Consider the following 20,763-nt stretch of genomic DNA (forward strand, 5'->3'; position numbering starts at 1 on the left):
TCAGTAGGCAATTTGAGCTTAAGTGCCTTGTCCAGGGGCACATTGACATGTGGCAGGAGGAAGATGGAATCAAACAGTTAAGACAGTAAAATATGATGCAAGTGATATATAAAATATGTGAAATCCATGTGTATCACATGTAATACACATGGGTGATACACATGTGATACACGTGAATCCGATGTGAAAACATGGGTTTTTACCACGAAGCATTCCAAAATCACACAATACATGTGCTTTTACATGTGTCTCACATCATTCACATGTGAGAATTTGCATGAACCACATGTGCCTTTTTTATGTGGCACATCATTTTCAGATGTGATTTTTGCATGTAAAATAATAAGGCTGTTTTTGTTTTACACATTTCAGTACAATCACCAGATGTTTGCATAGAAAAAATCTGATCATATGTGGTGCACATGTGGGAAACATGTGATCAGTGATCACATGTTGAATAAACCATGGATCATTTGAACAAAATTCTTTATCACATGTGGAAAATGGGAACCACATGTGAAATTCGTGGGATGTTTTTGTAAGGGTGGTGTCACTTTGTAAAGTTACACTGCAGAATGTTGCATTATGTACTTAATTCAGCACAGGAACATTCTGCATGTGTTCAGGCATAACAATGATGCATTTGTTTGGTAGTACGAGTGTACCGAAACAACACGGCTGTACCAGATGTTTTCAGTACAAATACATGTATTGATACACTGGATGGTGATGGGCTCTCTGACCTCTAACCCAGGTTAAATTATGAGAGAGTGGTGGTAGTGGCTTTGGAGGGGTCAGTGGGTTATGGTCAGAGTTATGGAGGGTTTGACATGAAGGTAGAGTGGAAGTAGTTTATAAACATAACATTACTGTCTTCCAGAGGGTTTTCAGCCTTAGAACTGCAGCTAGACTGGAGATGGGTGGAACTAATGAGGACTAACCTCAGTAGTTCGCAGTGCCACTCTGCCCAGCCCGGCCTTCATTCTGTTCAGACGTGTCATTTCTATCAGAGGCCTTGTTTAAAATGAAAGATATGATTGTCAAAAAATGTTCTCCCCTGACGAATATTATCACGTCAGTCCTATATGGAAAGTACTAACTTTTCCTTTGGTCTCTCTCTCTCTTTCTCTTTCTCTTTCTCCATCATTGCCACTCATTCCCTCTGTTTCTGTCCCAGTGGAGAGAGAAGGCAAAGAGAGAAAGAAGGTAAAGAGAAGTGAGTGAGTTCTGTTTGAGTGAGTGTAGCTTGTTGCCAAGTCTGGCTACACTACAAAGGTTAGCACATCTGACTGTCAATAGTATCTTGTGGGTGGGAGGGAAGGAAGGAGGAGACATGGAGGTGAAATGGTGGAGGGAGGGGGCGGTTGCTTTGAGAGAAAGAGATACTTTGATATTTCGGAATGTTAGAAGGGTGAATGTGGAGAACAGGAGGTTGGGGATCTAATTACCGGGCCATAATTGGGGGCTGGGGAATAGGTTGCCGTCCTCTCAACTCACTGCAGATCAATTATGTTAAGAGAACATCTGTAAGTAGTGCTTAATGAGGTCCATTAGAGCAACATGCGCTGCCTTCCCTAACGGTGCTTGTCAGCTTCTTGGATGAGCTGGAGTGTGCTGCCGACTGGGGACCTGGTAGAGGGGCTTAAATAGAAGGGGAGGCTCAACATTGTACCGCTTTTCCTGTCAGAAAACCAAAGAGACACAGAGATACAGGGCAGGGAGAAGGAGAGAAGGCAGCAAAAGGGGAATGGAACGACTGTGAGCAAAATCCAGGATCTGCACTGTTTGATAGGGTGCTTTCTAGTCTGCTTGGCTGATTTTCAAACCATCTTCTAAGTTTGGTAGCTAGGTTTTCTCTAGAAGATCAGGAATTCACTCAATTTGAGAAAGTTGCCTCGTGGACAGTTTGTCTCCAAGTTAGGAACATCCGCAGCAGCATCCCTAGGCTCCCCTGGCTGCATCCCATTTCAAGGTAGGAGTCTCTGCCCTTTTCTCAGTGCAAGGACACAGACAGGACACCACTACTCCTCCGTATTAACCTAAAATTACACCTGGCTTGACCAGGAACTGTCTTCATCATCCGTTTCCCCAGAACGAATGTAAGGTTTGGTGACCTATTAGGACACAGAGAAGAGCTGGGGTCATGAACATTTTTAGCCTACAAAACATACCTCCCTCTCTCTCTGAGTGGCTGGCAGGATGCTGGTGTTTCCAATTGATGTCGCCTTCTGTCTCCGTCTTCCATTCACGAAGAGGATGACTTGGCTAATTGAGGGTGGAAGGGAAACGGGAGAGGTGTGGGAGCCCACTCTCCCACGCACACACACACCTCAGCAAATTGCATGATTACCGAGATAGGCAGTCTTAAAATAATTCAATCCATGACAAAACCTAATTACTGGCAGGTAATACCCTGTCAGCTTTAATGCATGTCATCACTCATCACAGCATGCAGAGAGCATTTTATGACCCATCTTATTACCGCTGCAGTTTAGGCTCAAGCCCCATGCCAACTATTGACTTGTGTCTCCTCCTACTGCCGTCTCCTCCTCCTTCTCTGTGCTGGAGCGTTAAGAGAACAACCAGCATTTATCAGGGCATTAGAACACCATGGGTGTGCAAAAGGAAGCCAGGAGGCTACTGAGGTGGGCGAGTGCCTCAGCACCGGCATTATAGTCAAAACTGGGCTACTAATGGGTGAGGAATAGCAGATTTTTTAAAAAGCAAAGAACTACTTAATCCTCTATCTCCATGAATGAAGAATGATGATCTCAGAAAGAAGTGATATTGATAAGTATCACTTCTTGGAATGGAATGAATAAGTTTAACATTATTTTCTCATCAGTTGTTTTTGTGTAAAAACAACTGGGATGATTTTATTAGAATGGAACTCCCACTTTCTGAGAAGCCCTTTAAAAAGCACAGCAATGCGTTCCTTTGAATGGAAACAGAAGACAGGCTGCACAGTGTGCAGCAGTAGTATGACCTGCTTATGACCAGCCAAAACAGAAAAGACTTTGGTTCCAACACTTTTAGGTTCATTGTTGGTCATTGTATGATACTGGAAATGTTCTGGTAATTATTTCAGGAGTTTGAAGATTTGCTGGAGGCAATGTAGTCTTCATTGTTTCAGAACGAGTCCTCAATACTTCGTCACCGCGTCCTGTTCATGTTCAGTTGACTAATTTAATGGTGACTGAAAAAAAAAGTTGCTTTAAATTAAAATATCCGGCTTCCTAATTTAGATGGCAAGGCACGAATGGTAGCCTGTATGCAAATGAGAACAAAGTAAAGGCAGAGCGTGTTTAAATGATGAAGATTGGGATGGGAGACCCAGCCTGCCTCCCTGCCTTGTGGCGCGTTGAAAGCGCCGATTGGCGAAGCGGCGTGCAGCAGGAGCCGCTGTGATTAGGCTGGCTGCCGGATCAGATGGTCTCTGCATCGCAGGGGGTGGGGGGAAGCAACTCTTTGTCATCCTGTCATTTGTGGCCAGCTCTTCTCTGCGCACAGGCTGCATCTGCGATCAGTGATAAACGTGCTCACACACGCCATGTGAGCGTAGAGCAGCGGCAGCCTCGCCTCCAGCTCCTGCGCCTGCTGATCCGTCGGCCGCTGCTTGCCTCTATTCGCCTCTCCTCCTCTCTCCGCCGCCGTGCTGGATTGTTCTGTGTCTAACAAAGCCCGGTCTCAGGCTGCTCGCAGACAGCTGCTCTCGGAACTCGGTGGCTTCGGGTTGAATGGTGGTGCTCCAGTTGCTCAGCAAATGCAGAAAAGGGAGCAAAGTTTCGGTAAGACGCTTTCTTTGGCTTTGAATTGAACGGGCGCCGGCGCTGCGCTTCGCGTGTTTCGGTGTTTTTCTGGGAGGAATTCCCAGCGTGTCTCTGGAAGGTGACGTGACCTGCCTCTGCTGCTGCTCCGACCCTCCGCCTCACATCCACCGGCTGCCCTCCATGTATACAACACCACACACACGAGATGTTGGTGTTCTGATACCTGTGATAAGGGGTTCGCTGTGTTTGATTTTAACATAAATTTTGTCCGATTGCAATCGCCATGATATTGGGCTTCATTTACTGCGTGGGCTACCATAGCAACAGTAATTAAAGTGAGTGGTATGTCAGCGTCTTGCCACCGATCGGCCGGCAGCTGGATGTCCGCTCTTGGAGCAGACGTGTCGGGCAGAACCCGGAGCCAGCAGCACCACAACCCGGAACCACCGGACTCCGGCTGCTCTGTCTCACTTTATTACAAACTTCCCCTTCCTATCCTAAAAGCCAAGTGAACAAATCCAGCCCATGGCTCTCTCACTCTCTCCTGATCGCAAAGCAAAGAGGAGGGCGCAGACTCCTTCTCCCTTTGCGTTGGTAACGAGCAGCAGGACTTAGTGCTAACGAGGGCGGACGGATCAGCGGTGCTTAGTGGACAGCAGCCGAGGCGCATTGCTGTCTAAATCCAACCAATTAACAAATCAGCAGCCAGCACCGGAACAAATGAGCTGAAAATCCTGTTGCACACTTCTTTGATCCTCTGCACATTTGTTTTATTCAGATCTGCAGCCTGCAGTGGACTTTCTTTAGGCGGTAGAGAAGAACTCTGAACAACCTGGAGCAGCAGCATGCTCTGCACCTTTTATAGTTAACAACAGAGAAGCAGCCCGATCCTGTTTGCGTGATTTTCAGATTAAAGTTGCTTCACACACATCATCAACCAGATGCCACATGAGCAACTTGTTTCCTGCAGGGAAATTAGCGTCAGTCACTTGCTCCAAGAAATCCCCAAAATTGAGGGGAAATTTTGGCTAACACTTCCTTACATTTGTGTAATTAAAAGTGACCCAAACTACCCTACTTCATTTTAAAGAAGAAACAAGTTGTGTGTGTGTGTGTGTGTTTGTGCGCGTGTGTGCGTGTGTGTGTGTGTGTGTGTGTGTGTGTGTGTGTGTGTGTGTGTGCGTGTGTGTGTGTGTGTGTGTGATGGGGGACAAAGAGGAGTGAGGCTGTGGTGCTCCTCAGGGAATGGAAGGAGAATACTAATTTAAAGCCTCATTGTGAGGCGGCTCCTAGCACCCACAGGGCCAACAAAGGCTCTCCACAGTGAGCTGAGGCCAAACAATACACAGCACTGCCTGGAACCACGCCTCTTTACACTTACACACACACGCGCACACACACACACACCCACACACACACTCACACACACCCACACACATCAGGTCAAGTTAAAATGGGCCAAATTGGAGGTGGTGGCTTTGTGTGTGTGCCTGTTGGTCTCAAAAGCAGTTTAAACAGAGCTGTGAGTTTGTTTGTAATGATCTTATGTTTCAGTGTTCAGCACACTCAGTTTACTCACGCTGAAACAGTTTGTGTGTGTTTTAGATTTTCTAATTCAGTCTTTATGCACTGAGATCAATAGTTCCTCTCACACAACAATCTTTCACCTGGAGTAAAGCTGCAGTCGTGGAGTCGGCAACAAACAAAAACAAAAAAACTGCTGTATGGAGGAAAAGCAGTGAATCTCAGGATGAGCTAAGTGACCCAAAAAAATCAGTCAGAATGCAGACAATAAGGCTGTGTTAATGTAAACCATACAGGACGAGTTTGGATTGATTTAAACAGATCAGTTCCTCCAGCAGGAACACATTTAGTCTGTTACTCCACTCAGAGAACAGAATGATTTTACAAGAGATAAATGAATTAAATCACTTTTTGGTGTTAAATTAACTGGTCATTAAAGACATTTTTATTTTTGCCAGTTGATCAGATTGATCAGAAAACATCCAAGTGAAAATAAAGTCAAAATCTGTTATACAGTTTTCATTTTAGTCTTACAAATTCAACTGTAACTGAACTTATGTTAGCCCAGCAGATGATTTATTATGAATTATATAGTATTTCACTATACTTAAGTATAACCAGTTATTGTATTTTTTTTGTTAAAAGAAGCCTTCTATTAATATGCTGCTTTTTAATATTGTATTAAAATCGAATGTCGATTGTATATTCATGTGTGCAAAACCACAGCACCCCGCATGTCAAAATGTCTGAAGACAGCGGCTGTATTTTAGCTGTAACTTCAGTAAAATTTCATAAACTTATTTTTTGTTAAACAATTTGTTAAATTTAAACAATATTTTACACTCCGGCTACTGGACTTTAATTCTGCTCAGTGTTTTTGCTGTGTGTTTTAAGAAATGGATCAAAACAACAGAACTAATGAACAAACTGAAATAAAATACAAATAAATAGCGATGTGGTATTCTAGAGCGCACCAGTGTTTCAGTGTTTAATGAGTGTTTCTGTGCTTCCAGGTATACAAATGCTCACTGTCCAGCCGGACGCAAAGCCAAAAGGCTGTGCCGGCTGCAACCGGAAGATCAAGGACCGCTACCTGCTGAAGGCTCTTGATAAATATTGGCATGAGGATTGCCTGAAGTGTGCCTGCTGTGACTGCAGGCTGGGTGAGGTGGGCTCCACGCTCTACACCAAAGCCAACCTCATCCTGTGCCGGAGAGACTACCTCCGGTAAGAAACGCCGATGTCTTCTGACCGCTCTACACCTTACGGTTCGAAACAGCACACAAACACAAATTCACTGAAATTATTTTCCACTTATTTAGAATTTAGGTTTTTAAATGTGCACATTGAAGAACATGAAGATGCTTCTTACAAAACAGGTTTAAATTTTCCTAGACTAGTCTGCCGTGCTACTGCGGTGACATGATTTTGGTTGCTCTTTTCAGATATTTGATCAGTGAAACTGATTTGTGTTTAGTTGCTTAGAAAATCTTTGAAAATCTGATGTTGCTTTCTATATTAATTTGTGGTCTGTGTTTGTTATTTTTGTAGGAATCATTTTTCTTTTGGTCTAAGTATTTCTTTGTAGTTTTGTGATATTAGTATAAATATTTAAATCTCGAAATTAGGTCAAACTGACAAAACTCACCACAAGAAGCTCCAAATACCACCAAAATTGCAAAAATATGTCACTTTTAACAATAAGTCTGAACCAAAATAATGCTTTATTATTATTCAAAACATAAGCATTGTAAGCATTGTTACCTATCTTAATTTGGAGTGCTCATTAACACAGCCTGCACTCCTCTTCCCTGCAACAAAACCGGAGATTGTAACTATGTGTCTGTGTTGGCACAACTAGCAATTAGAATTAAAAAATGTAGATTTTTATTAATGTGTGATGAAATAGCAGTTAAAACAGCAGCCCCAGAAGGAGACAGGAACTCCCTGAAACGGCAACATAAACACATTGTTAATGCATTTGAGGGAAATGTTGCGTGATTTAGTCTTTGGAATAGACCTGTCACGATAACAAATTTTGCTGGACGATTAATTGTCTTAAAAATGATTGCGATAAACGATAATATTGTTTCAAGACCTTTTGACAGTGATTTAATGGAAATGACTAATAATGCTTGCAATTTCCTGCCATACATAGATACATGTTATTTTCAAAAGAGCACATAACACTGGAACTGATAAACTAAATAAATAAAACAACCAAAAACAAAAATAAAATGGATTCTCAGTCTCCATTAACAAAAAACGTACTTGGAATAAAAACTAAACAACATAAAGTCAAAGTGGAAATAAATACTGCATTCAACCAAAACAATGGAGATTATGAAGTCTGTGTACTATATTGCCCCTAATCACTAGATTTAAATAGAGAAGATGGGCACATCTGACTACCTAATGCAATAGTTCACACTACACGGTTTTTTGCCCCTATTTTCCCCTTACGACAATCTTAGATCGTTGGCCGATCTAAGATTGTCGCTGGTGATTTCGTAACCGATCATCCTGCAGTGTGTGGAGGGTTACGGTAGATCGTCGTGGCCACTACGATCTAAATCAGGGTTTTTCCCCTACTGGGAGCTTAACGCAGCCTGTTGAATGTGACAGGTAGCCAATCAGAAAGCTACCTGATTGGCTTTCTGAGGGGAAATTAGAGGGGAATCCCAAACAGCTGACACGGCGCAACCCGAAGTCCAGCATTGGAGATGATATGTGGAAACAAAATTAATATTTATTCAACATTTCGTGCAAAGAATATAGAAATGACAAGGGGAGGAAYTGGAGCCAARTTGCTACCTCAGTTGATAAACCCGGTAAGTTTTCAGCTGTTCTTTGTTAACGTGACATAAATAGGTTCTAATGATTTTCATTCAGTCAGGACTTTACGCTGACTCTAGCCACATGCATCATAGGTAGATTCTAGTAAAGCATTGATTAATGCCAGATTTTAACATTAGTTAACTGGACAGGAAGAGATGATAAAGCCGATAATTAAAATGAGGTCGATAGGTTTAATTTATCGTGCGATTAATTGATTTATCGTTTATCGCGACAGGCCTACTTTGGAGCATGTTTTTTTTTTCTTTAATACATTTTTTGTTACAGTAAGTCAAACCTTGTTTTTATCACTTTTATCAATAAACTATCCATAAATTATAAACAGCATAAATGATAGAAATTCACTCTAAAAAATGGAGCTTAAATACTGCTTTTAAAATTTTGGCAGTGAGTTATATGAGCATTCATATTGTCTTGTCTTAATTAAGTAATATTGTTATCTGCATTATTTGAACTCTTCTGCCTGCTCACACATTGTGCTGAATGCTTTCAGTTTAAAATGTCTCATTTTAATAAGACGTGTCCACGGGATTAAAGAAAACGGTGAGAAATGAAGAAAACCAAGATGAATCCAAAGAGTGATAAACTATGGAATGATTTCTGCAGGCATTTAAAGCTAACCTGGTCGAAAGTCGGATTAATAAACAGATGATGGGGAATCAATTAATTTGAAAGCTTAACTTATTTGCGGTGGATGTAAACAAAGTTAAAAGTGAAATTATAAGTGACACAAACTGAGGCTGCAAAGTTCTCAAGATAATTTTCTGATGTTTTTCTGGTAGAGAAAAACTACTATGTAAAATGAAATTATGTCAAGAGTTTATTTATTTTTTGGATTTAACAGGTTGAACTGAATGAGATGAGACAAGATTGCTGTGTTATAACATTTAAATCTATGCCTATAAGAATATTAACTTTGCCCAACAACTTGAACCTAACAGGGCTGCTTTACATCAAGAGCTTGAACTGAGTGCGATTCATTGTGATTGAACATTTATCCTATTCTGGACGTTTTTTTATTCAGAAAAATGTCACAAGTGTTTTCTTTTCTTTTTTTTTTAATACCACCTCGGATCTGAATTTTCTGTCCATCATACATGTCAGTCTAAAGGCATAGATCGCTTATTACTATTCATAAGTGGGCTTGTTGCCCAGATGTTTGGACAGAGTACAGACACAATGGCAACATCTGGAATGCCTATAACCCTAAAACATGATGACGTCTGAAGAGCTCCATTTCAACATGCTTCAATGCAGAAACATGGTGTAAATCAACATAGTGAAACTTAATCCTAAAACAACTTTTTGTTTTGGTGATAAACTGTCTAAACAGGTTGTTTAGGGTTCTATTTTTATATTTCTGTGCAAAGTTTGACATTTTTGTGCAGTTTGCTTAGTTTGCCTAAAACCGTCTCACTTCTGGAGTTGGAGTAGCTAGCGTTGTCATGGCATCTGGTGAACATTGATCGAAAGCTTTCCTCAGCTTTACAAGTGTGTGATTTATTTGCAATGTGGACACAGAGTGGAATGGGCCTGCTCTGCTCTGACTGTTGGTGAAGGTTTGGTATTGAACTGATTACCATCAGGCTGAGGAAGGAGGAGAGGCTAATGGCTGCTCTCACTGCTAGCTCAGGACAGTCAGGCTGAAGCTCAGCTGCAGAGCTTTGTCATGACAACACAGAGTTTTTAGATTTATCACTAGCTGTTGTTTTAAAAATGTCACTCTCACACCGCCATCAAACATGAACTGAATCCACATACAATTACAGGAAATACAGAAAGATAATATTTGATATAACATACAGGTGTTACCATCCTTCAAATTAGAATATGGGTTATTTAAACACCATATAAATATGCTGATCAACCCATTGTGTTTTTATAGATGCCAGCATGCAGTTACTCTACTTCTGTCTTGGTGGGGTTTTTTAATGGTAAAAATAATAGTGATGATAGTAAAATAAGGACATACAGTGGCTTTGATACTCTTATTGAGAAAGTGCCACTGGCTGCTGAGGTAAACTTGTGAGTGTTTGAATGTTCTGTGTTGTGGTGTGTTTACATTTTAAAGATAAGGGATCATGTCATGGGCTGCACAGTGGCACAGTTGGAAGAGCTGTTGCCTTGGAGCAAGAAGGTTCTGGGTTCAATTCCCGGCCCGGAGTCTTTCTGGAGACTTGCATGTTCTCCCTGTGCATGTGCGGGTTTTCTCCGGGTACTCCAGCTTCCTCCCACAGTCCAAAAACATGACTGTTAGGTTAATTGGCCTCTCCAAATTCTCCCTAGGTGTGAGTGTACATGGTTGTTTGTCCTGTCTATCTGTTGTCCTGCAACAGACTGGCACCAGCAACCCTCCTGACCCCAATAAGGGACAAGGGTGTACAGAAAATGGATGGATGGATGGGATCATGTATTGTACATTTATATTTTCATCCTGCTGAGAAAAGTCATGTACCTGCAAAGATGTTGCAGTTGCTGGTGTTGGTCTAGCTCCTTTACACCGATGAAATGTAAAATATATAGTGGTGAGTTAGGCTGCATTTCTACGGTAAACTCCTCACTTACAAGTTCATATCTAGCATTGATATTCCTCCATGTTCCTTTGGGGTTTTAAAAATGGAATAAAAAAAAAAATTCCATTCATATTCTCCCAATCACCATATCGTGATTCCCTCAGGCTTAAACAGCAATGTTTTGTTGCTACCATAATTCTGTTGAGAATTGGATTCGTCTTGTTCTCCACACAGACTTTACCGCTGCCGTTGTCCTGACTGAATATGGCTGCTGTGGCAATTTGACGTCATTAGTGATGAGAGCCGTTACAGTGCAGACGTCTTATAAAAATGAAGCACTGACCAACACATTCAATGTCTTTTGATGATTGTGATGATGGCACTCCATCAAAATGTAATGTTTGTTTCTCGTTTTCTCAATTTTTGACTGATTGGTGTTTTTAATGACTGTGTATTTTTGTGGTTTTATGATGTAGAGCACTTTGAACTGCCTTGCCTCTGCATACGCCATACAAATAAACTTAATCAATCGATAATACTCAATTGCAGGCTTTATCCGCGGATTGCAAGATAAAGTCAGTGCAGCTCCAAAATCCATGGTGCTTTCAAAGTGACAGATGAAGTCTGTTTTTTAGTTCTACATTTCAGACTTCTTTTTGCTTTCTTACAATAAAACAGTAGAAATGTGACTGGGATAGTTCCAAGTCATTTTCATAAAAAAAACATGAAGATTTTATGTGGCAAAGATAGGCACAGAAAAAAGGTTTGGTTAGTTTGATGCAATGCAGTGTGAAAGAGAACCACAGCAGCTGAAAGTGGAACAATTGTTCCAATTTTGGTCACCAATCAAACCAAGTTAACTGGACTATCAAGTGGGAAAACAGCTTAAATTTGCAGCAATTGTGACTTCTTGGGTTTGGGTGATATGTGAACAAGTCTGCAGAAAAATACTTGCAATTTCTTGTTGGCCTTGTACATGAAGGAGTGATATAAACAACAATATAACAAAAAATGTTATGACAAACAAAGTATGCACTGGGATTGGTGCTGGAGTCTGACTCAGAGTTGGGAGAAGGCCAAACATCCATTTGATGGTGTCAAACTGAAAGGAGATGGTTTATTTTAGGATTCAGTCAAAACAAAGCATGCATTTATCTGCAAAGAAAAGCATCTGTATATTTCATACCAACTGAGGCGAAGAGAAAAATACAAGCAGCAACACTTCTGTTGACTTGTGAGAGTTTTGGCTGTTGTGCCTAAACAACAACTGCTTCTGTGCTTGTGTGAGTCTGAGTGGGGAACAAAGTGACAATCTACCAGGATGCTTAAAATGTCCTAAAACAACTTCAGGCTTTAGAAAAATTGTATAATCAACTCAGTGATTCATGCTCAGACATAATTCCCACTGTTCAGACTTAAGAATCTCTTTAAAGCACCAAAGTTCAGATTAATAGCAATTTGAACTTGGAGAATCTGTAGCTAGAGCTGACTCTCAACTCTATGTTGAGAGAAGAAAAGAGATTTTAATAATTGAAGCAGTAAACATGAGCATCAGAGGAATGTAAATTGGGAGTACACTGAAACAAAATGTTACGAATGTGAAATGTTTAGCTCAAAGCTCAAACTTAACTTCAATTCAGTTTTCCTGTGAACAGCAAATTTAATCTTGAAGCAATTTTAAAGTACATTTTATTATTGGTAGAAGTTTTCCTGTCTAAGAACATCTTGCATCGAGTGACTAGCTTTGCAGCATCCCTCTGAGGTGAGTGTGTTCTCCAGGTGCTGCCTCCCTACCAAGGCCATTCTAGAAATCCCATCATTTCTGCAGTGGAAATGATGAGAAGATGAAACTACCCCTGCTCCTAAAAATGTCTGCAGTGGAAACTCACTCTATATTAATAACCATCTAATGCAGTGTTTCTCAAATTTTTTCAGGCTATGTTTATACATGCCAGCAGAGGTGGAAAGAGTACAAAATATTAGGCTACTCAAGTAAAACTACAGTTATTTTTGATAAAATAAAATGTGCACATAAATACAAGTAAAGTTACTAACATCAAAAGTAACAAGTACCTCATTAAAATTTTATGTTGGTTACTTTGTGATGAGCAAAACAAAGTTCAGCTCATCACAAAGGAAATGAGAACGTTAGTCTCAAACTGTTTTTATTTCACAGAGCAAATTTATAAATAAAAAAGCAACACAAAATATTTTGTGTATTTTCATTGGGACATTATTTTTGTATTATCTTATGACAGCTGCTGTTTGTTAGCAGTTTTAAATAACTGACTCCAAACTAAGCACCTGATTTTCTGTTTTCAAGGGTATATACAAATCAATACAAATCATAATCACAAATATCTGATAAAATTGACATTTTTAATTGTTAAAATATTATTCCATTTTATAATCTATGATAAAGCTGTTGCCTGTACTTACAGTTAAACTGATGCAGTAAAGGGCTTTTCATTTTCTCAGATGTTATCTTGAACTAAACTTGATAGGTTTTGCTTCTCTGTCTTCCCATTGATGCAAACCCAGCTGAAAGATGAGTGCTGTTTTTTCTGGTGTATTCTCATGTTATATTTTTACTCATTAATGGATACAATTTCAAATTTAACTGACTAACTTTACTCAAACAAATTCAAGTAATAGTTAGGGTTTCGTAGACAAATTAAGGTAGTAATTAGACAAATTGTGATTACAGTAACAAATGTACATGTAAGGTTTGGTTAGTAACTAATTACTTTCCACTATATATATTTTTTCCGCATTGTGAAGTACTTCTACTTTCTGTGTTATCCATACAGGGACCCTACAGTACAGTAAAATGTTATGATTTTATTTGTTTTGGATCATACAATGAGCCACTGAATATTTTCGTCATAGTAGCAGCACAAATTTAAAACTATTTTCAACCCTGGTAAGAACAAATACAACACTTAAAATATTTTAATACCACAACCACAGAAATCCTTTTTGTTGCCTGGGTTCTGCTTATCTACTGGTTGGCCTAAGTGTGTGTGAAGCTATTCTGTATTTAGGTCAGATCATCATCCAGCTCCGGCAAGATAGTAACTAGTGATAGTACTTTGGAGTGCTGTGGATTAGTTAAAGTGTTATTCTAGTAGAGGGTGTTTACCATTTACTAATAGCCTCTCTACAAACACACAAAAGATGAGCAACGGAACAGACAAAAGTAAGATAGTAGATGATTCATTAGGTGTCAACAGTTCAACAATTTTTGTCTTTGCTGTTTGTGATGCAAAGAACAATCACTTTAAGACAGTGACGTTATTTTATAAAGTTCCACTTAACTTTCCACTAATGTGCTTGACTACAACATTTAGCTTCTTCAGCAAAGACCCTTTGTGATGGACTTTGTGGAGGATGTCGGTGATTATCTGCTGAACAAAAGTCAAGTCAGTGTTGTGGCTTAAAAATTGTGTAAGGTATGACATAACATTTCATTTAATGTTTTGGATATTATTACTTTTGTTTTTGATAGCTGCAAGATATCATCATCAGAATTGTTGTTTGTGAAACGAACCTATTTAATTAGCCTCACATTCAAATTAATTCAACTGAACTGAATTTCAGAAGGAAAAAAATATATTTTGTAGTGATATTCCCATTTATTGAGATGCACCTGAACACCATATGGCCATAGTTCCTCATTCTAATCATCTTTGGCCCTTTCTATTTAACATTTTCTTGTCTCTCCCACATATAGAAATGTCTGCCAATGTTAGTATCCCAGAAGCAACCACGGTTGTTATTTTTACTTATTGAGAAAGGGAAATATATTAGGTTTAGTTGATTTGCAGAGTGTACTGGAAAAATAAATGTGATGGGCATTCATTATATACTTTAATCTATACTCCTAGTCAGCCTCACGCTGCTTAGCAGGATGGCATGTTATAAGGTGTGACATAACCAGGGTTAATAGAATTCTTCAGGGGTCCTCTGGCCTGAGTGATGTGATCCAGCCAGCAGCCAAATGGTAATCCTGCATCACAACATGGGCACAAAACAGGAAAAAAACTAACTGGATGCACACAGGAATTGCTGCTGCAATTCCTGTTTGAGTGAGATGTTCAAAGAGGAATGTTTTACGTGTGTGTGTGTGTGTGTGTGTGTGTGTGTGTTGGGGGGTGCCTGCGTGTGTGTGCCAAGATATCCCTTCATAGGCATGTAACTCCAAACATAATTACAGGTTTGATGTCTCAGAGTTTGATTTGTCCTCTGCTGTCTCTGAAAGTCATCAACTAAGATCATCCTATCAGTTCATGATCCATCTGAAGCAGAGCCTCCACTCACTATGCTGATGATGGTGGGATTCCACTGTTTATGTAATTTGAAAAGTCCAAACTAATAATGTTTGTAATATGGAGGAGGACAGTAGTCTGGATGACACATTTAGGTTGAAATTTGCTAAGAAAAAGGAGACAGCAGTACTGCAACCTGCACAATGCAATGCCCGACTTTATTCCAGGTGGAGGCTTGACAAAGCTGTTGACCATCAGTTTTAATGGAAAACTGTAAAGTCCAAAAACCCATTTTGAAGGCAGCATTTGAAAAAAAGAAACTCACTTTATTTCAATCTATTCATTCAACTTCAATTTTCCTCTACGCTGCTTTTACTAAAATTGTGAATGTAAGCAAGCTCCCCAGAAACACCACTGGATTTAATAACGGTTTGGAAAGCCAGCCACCTCTAACAGACAACAGCATGGTTCACTGTAGGAAATGTTCTTATTTTCTCTTAGAATCAACTTTGTAATCTGCATCCATCTTATGGCCCTGTTTATTAATAGAAATGATTTTCTTTCTTTCCATATTACATCACTGTTGTGTAGTATTCTTAGTTGTTTTTTTGTCATGATGTGGAGGTGATGGTGAGAATGAACGCTGCGACCCAGGTATAACATGAATGGTGATTTAATGATGAAAATGTGGCTCAGACAGTCCAGATTACAGGCTGCACGGCAGAGCGGAAGCTAAGGCTCAGCACCGGTAGCTAACAGTATCAATACTGACTTACGAGAGCTAAAGCCAACACAGGACCTATCAGTACAACTGTGACAACTAACTGATACAACAAAACGTGACAAACGACACAACTGACTGACTGACTGACTGACTGACTGACTGACTATGACACAAGACAAGGATCCAACAAGAGACAAAGACAACAGGTGGACTTAAATACACAGGGGGCAATCACAGAAGACGAGACACACCTGGGAACAATCAAAACAGGACAGCAGAGACTCATAGAAACAGAACCTAGATAAACAGAAAAACTCAAATCCTCACATTTTTGTTTCTCTTTTTCTCTTCTTTTGACAAGTTTTATGACATAGCAGCAAATAAAAATGTAAATACAATTTGAAAATAATTTAATTATCCCAAAAGGAAAATTAGATCTTGTTGTAACTCACATCCTGAAAGTATCTTCTGTTCTGGATTTTGATGCTGTGGGCAGGAAGGATCTCAGGTAGCAATCAGTGTTTCAATTAATGTGAAGAGGCCTCTGACTGAAGATCGTTGCTGTATGTCAGTCATGACATCCTAACACCTGACCTTCTGGGCAGCAGAGGTGATATTCCACAATAATACACTGGGTAACACTTTCACTTGATGGCATATTTGTTGTTTATCATTTGTTCAAAACCTGAATGACAGTTTAATTAATTAAACTACAGCAACACCTTGGTCTTCTTGATCTTTTCAAGAATGATAATTATTCCTGTTGCAATCTATACAGTATGGAAAATAAGTACTGGACACATCCGTTTTTGTTCAGTAAATATAACTCTAATGGGAAATTTGATATTAATTTTACATCTGATGATGGGAGCAGCTCGAGTAATCCGCACATACAAAGAATTAAAATGGAATGGCAAAAGGAATAAATCATAGAACACATGAAGAAAAAAATAATAGGGGGAAGAAAAAGCCTACAGCAGCCAGAAACCTGGTCCTTCCAGTGTCAGCTAGGTAAGTCATAATTAATAACTAACGAAGGTAAATCGCTAAAAGTATTTCATGATGGGTTAAACAAAACATTGGCTACTGACAGCACTGCTTACAGGCATGTTCCTGAACTTCACAATGAGCACTGCTGGCGTTATTACCCAAAAGAGAAAATAACTTAATTTGCATGATTAAGTTAAGTACTTGGTACTTCTAACAAGGTTTCTGACTCAGGAGTCTGAGGAGTGACCAAGAGTTTTCCCAGATCCAACACAAGATCTGTAGTTAAATAGCAAAACCATTCCGAGGCTCAGGATGTATTGTTCTACCAAACTTGAATCATTCGCAGTCTCCTGGATGCAGAGGGGACTAGTTACTTCAGTTACAAGAAGCTAAAGTTTTAAAATCAAAAGCTGCACCAAGAGCTAAAGGCAGCTGTGTTCACTGAACTCTACCCAGCTCTGGCCCAGTAGCTGCTCTGGAGGTCTGATTGAAGCTGCTGTAGTTTGTCATCTTCTCTCCTGTCTGAGACATTCAGGCCAGCTCTGCTGTGTCTACGGTCTCCCTCACAGTGAAGGGCACCAGGCTCATAGTCAATAAGCCCAGAGCTTGATTTTTACTTGGCACCTCTATTACAGGCTCTGCAACCACATGTTCTGTACTTCACTTAAACAATTCAGAAACTCCCACTAATGCTTTAAGATGATAACTAGGATCATATGGAACGTCTGATTGAAACAAAATAATTTTTATTTTAATTTTTTTTGTGAAGTGCCTTGATACATTTGTTATGAATCAGCACTTTAAAAATAAACTGAATAGAATTGAATTAAGATCCAGAAAGCTATTACATAGTCTTTGTTGAAATGCAGTAAGTAATAGTCACGTTAGTGGAATAATAAACTAAGTTTAACTAAACCATCGTCATGTATTTTGCATTTACATTAAAAGTGTAATTATAAATTTAACACAAGTTATTTTCCACTGTCAGTAGTGTATCATCCATCCATCCATCCATCCATCCATCCATCCATCCATCCATCCATCCATCCATCCATCCATCCATCCATCCATCCATCCATCCATCCAAAAATGTTTTTTTTTTTCTTAGCAAAGTAATTTGTTTTCACCAGAGATTTTCATTATCTATGGACTAAAATAAAAAATAAAAATTCAAATCTATATTTCTAAGTATATTCTGATGAGAAACTGTATTAGAAACCGGATCTGACAAACAGCAAAGAACAATTTACTTCTACTGATCAGAATTAATAGGACTTTGGCTAGAATCAGGAATGATGTACTCCAATTAATCATTCAACCGTTGTAGGCTCTAAAAGCTCCAAGATTTTTATCTGACTTTTCCCATCATCCTGTCTAGAAAAGACTCTGCTTTGCTTATCTGACACCTAGTTATCTTTTCATGAAGTGTGGACCAGAGGGCAGGAAGAATAGATCCAAGAGTACTTCTTGTGTCTTAAATACTAACTGATCAATACCATAAATAATCCCGCCTTTGCGGCTGAAGAAACTGTGAACACTTCAGGCTGAACTTGGTCTACTGACTTTCACAAACCATCAGTAGAATTTCTAATTATACCTTACGGGAAACACAGGAAGCACTGTTGTCTTGGAGCCCTGAACTCAGAAATATGTGCGTCTTGCTGATAAACTATTTCTTCTCCCTTTTCTCAAAAAATCGCATCACATCTAGAAGGGCCAATCAACCAGCAGATGATGCACACTGGATGTGTGTCATAAAGGACAAATTGAGTTTTGAGTACCAACTCAGCTTATCTTGTGAAATGGGAAACATGTTTTTCACAGGATCAAGGAAAAACCTTTTAATCAAAATAATAGCTCATTAAACATGAAAACTAGCATAGCAACAGAAATCTAGCTTCTTCCTTTATCACCCCAAGATCTTTGGTTCAGAAGTCTGAACATTAGAAAGTGTTAGCTGTACTGTAGACTTTACTGCCATGAAAGGGAGACTTTCTGAAGATATTTTGTCCTCTGTAGAGGGAGATTAGTGGAGCAACCCTCTCCTCCACCTAGCAGCTAAAGCTGAGGAAGCATTTGGCTTGGATGTTTGTGGTCAGAATGATTAAACTCAGATTAAATACTGTATTCAATCAACCATAACAATTAAAGGCCTCATCCAGAAATAAAACTTTACACACCATTCAACTTAATAAAACCGTTTTAAAGTACTGAAGTAAAAGACCATTTATATTTTTTAGGCTTGTATTTTTAAATTAGGAACATTAAATGTAAAAAATATACATTTTGCTTTTATCTTTAGCAAGTAAACCATTTGCTGAAGTCTAAGCTATGCTGTCTTGTTGAATACCTTAAAGAAGAGATTGTGTTGGTTTTGCCAGTCCCAGTCCCAACTGAATCCCATCTCTGCAGCTTGTTATTACAATAGAGCACTTGGCATCCATAAAGGCTCTCCTGTTTAAGCTTTTAGGGAGACTTGAGGAAGGAGAATGAGGCACTCAGTCCTGTCATCCTTGCCACTTTATACCTTTTTATTCTTTCATCCTTCACAAACACACCAAAACACTCCCTTCTCTCCTCACTATCCTCTTTGGTCTCAATCCCATGGCAGTCTTTGATGCTGCTAATTAGGCTCTGCATCACTTAAGAGAAGTGGTAGATGACCACTGGATTGTAATTACACACAAGCTTCCATGCACCACACCCCACAAGAAGCCGTTCTATTCCCCTGTCTAAACACGCCGGTCTACCTTCATGAAGCCAGACAAAGTAATGTCAACTACTCCTTTGAGTTAGATATTATTGATACCTGACTGAGAAATATCTTATTTCATGATACATCTATAAAATGACTAAAATGAAGCTGTTTATTGAAATAATGCCTCCTTTATGTCAGAGGAGTTATTCTTCATTTAAAAAAAGATAGAGAGAAATAAGAGTACTGCCGGGAGCAAGGTAAATGCCATAATGCATTTTGTAATCATAAAAAATAAGTTAAAGTTTCAAGAATCCTATAATTTGTGCAAAAGTCATTGGCAATGGCATAACAAAAGTTTAACATGTAGCTTGTAAGTCAAGTTGGAGTGCATGCATTGAGACTGGAAGCAGTGCATCAGTTCTTCACAACCCAGAGTCCTACTACTTCATCTGCCTGCCAAAGCACTGAGAGCGGAGGAAAGCTGCAAGCTTTTCATCAAGTTAGGTTAAACCTTAGTCAGTGTGTATCAAACTCCAGCTCATGGTGCAATTTGTTCTGCCAATATCTTCTAAATAAAATTGGTTTTATTGAGGCACACAGCCATATGAGTAATTTCATTTGATCCAAGGAATGAAATGATCTGATCCTCCTCATGCAGCTCTCATGTTCTCTTCATATTTAAATTTTTCAGTAAAAGTCTGAAATCTACTGCTTGCCTTTTTTCTGGGTTTTTTTTTTGTTTTTTTTCTTTGTGCACATAAAATACAGCAAAGGTTTTAATTTGGCATTTACCAGAGTTTTATCCGGCAAATGCCAGACAAAAAAGTAAAAAGTACAACGTTTTACCGTTTTATGAATATAATTTTTCATGAATGGAAATACTATGTGAACAACTTTACAAAATAATTATATTGATTTGAAATGTGCCTCAATATACCGGAATTCATTTAATAGGAATAAATATGGAATTAGATTAGAATTAAAATGCATTAAAAATTAAGATGCATTTTTTTTGCGCATTTTGCTACCAAAGTGGTAACACTTTATTTGAAGGGGGTGAATAAGACTGACATGACACTATCATAAACATGACATAACACCTGTCATGAACATGAATAAACCTTCATGAATATTTATGACTGTTGTCATAAAGCGTCATTCGGTAAATTGTGACACTTTTAATACAAAGTTGACATTATTCAAAATGTCTTTGTTGTGACAACTTGACATTAACCAAGAAATCATTACTGATATAAATTTGTTATAAAAGTATTACTGATTACACTTTAAAAATTAGGTAACTTTATGTTATTAAATGTTAAGTTTAAACAGTACATGACAGACAAGAACGCAGACTCAAGTCTGCTATTGGTTGCAGGGTCTTTCATGTGTTCCTTGTGAAAAGTTTTAATATCTTGCA

The 20,763-nt window shown here is 39.0% G+C and overlaps 1 protein-coding gene across 2 annotated transcripts in view; it reads left to right on the forward strand.

Annotated features, from left to right (window-relative positions):
* The first annotated feature begins 1,674 nt into the window (after positions 1-1,674).
* Positions 1,675-20,763, forward strand: part of lmo3 (LIM domain only 3) — a 37,654-nt gene continuing 18,565 nt past the window's right edge. Inside the window, exons 1-2 of one of the 2 annotated variants that reach the window (XM_008401543.2) lie at positions 1,675-1,972; positions 6,308-6,521. In XM_008401543.2, the coding sequence (XP_008399765.1) occupies positions 6,316-6,521 (206 nt within the window). In that variant the 5' untranslated portion in view covers positions 1,675-1,972; positions 6,308-6,315. Of the gene's footprint in view, positions 1,973-3,350; positions 3,789-6,307; positions 6,522-20,763 lie in introns of those variants that run through there. The other variant, XM_008401542.2, reaches the window with a different exon arrangement.

The sequence above is a fragment of the Poecilia reticulata genome, linkage group LG23, assembly GCF_000633615.1.
Source record: "Poecilia reticulata strain Guanapo linkage group LG23, Guppy_female_1.0+MT, whole genome shotgun sequence".
Lineage (NCBI taxonomy): Eukaryota > Metazoa > Chordata > Actinopteri > Cyprinodontiformes > Poeciliidae > Poecilia > Poecilia reticulata.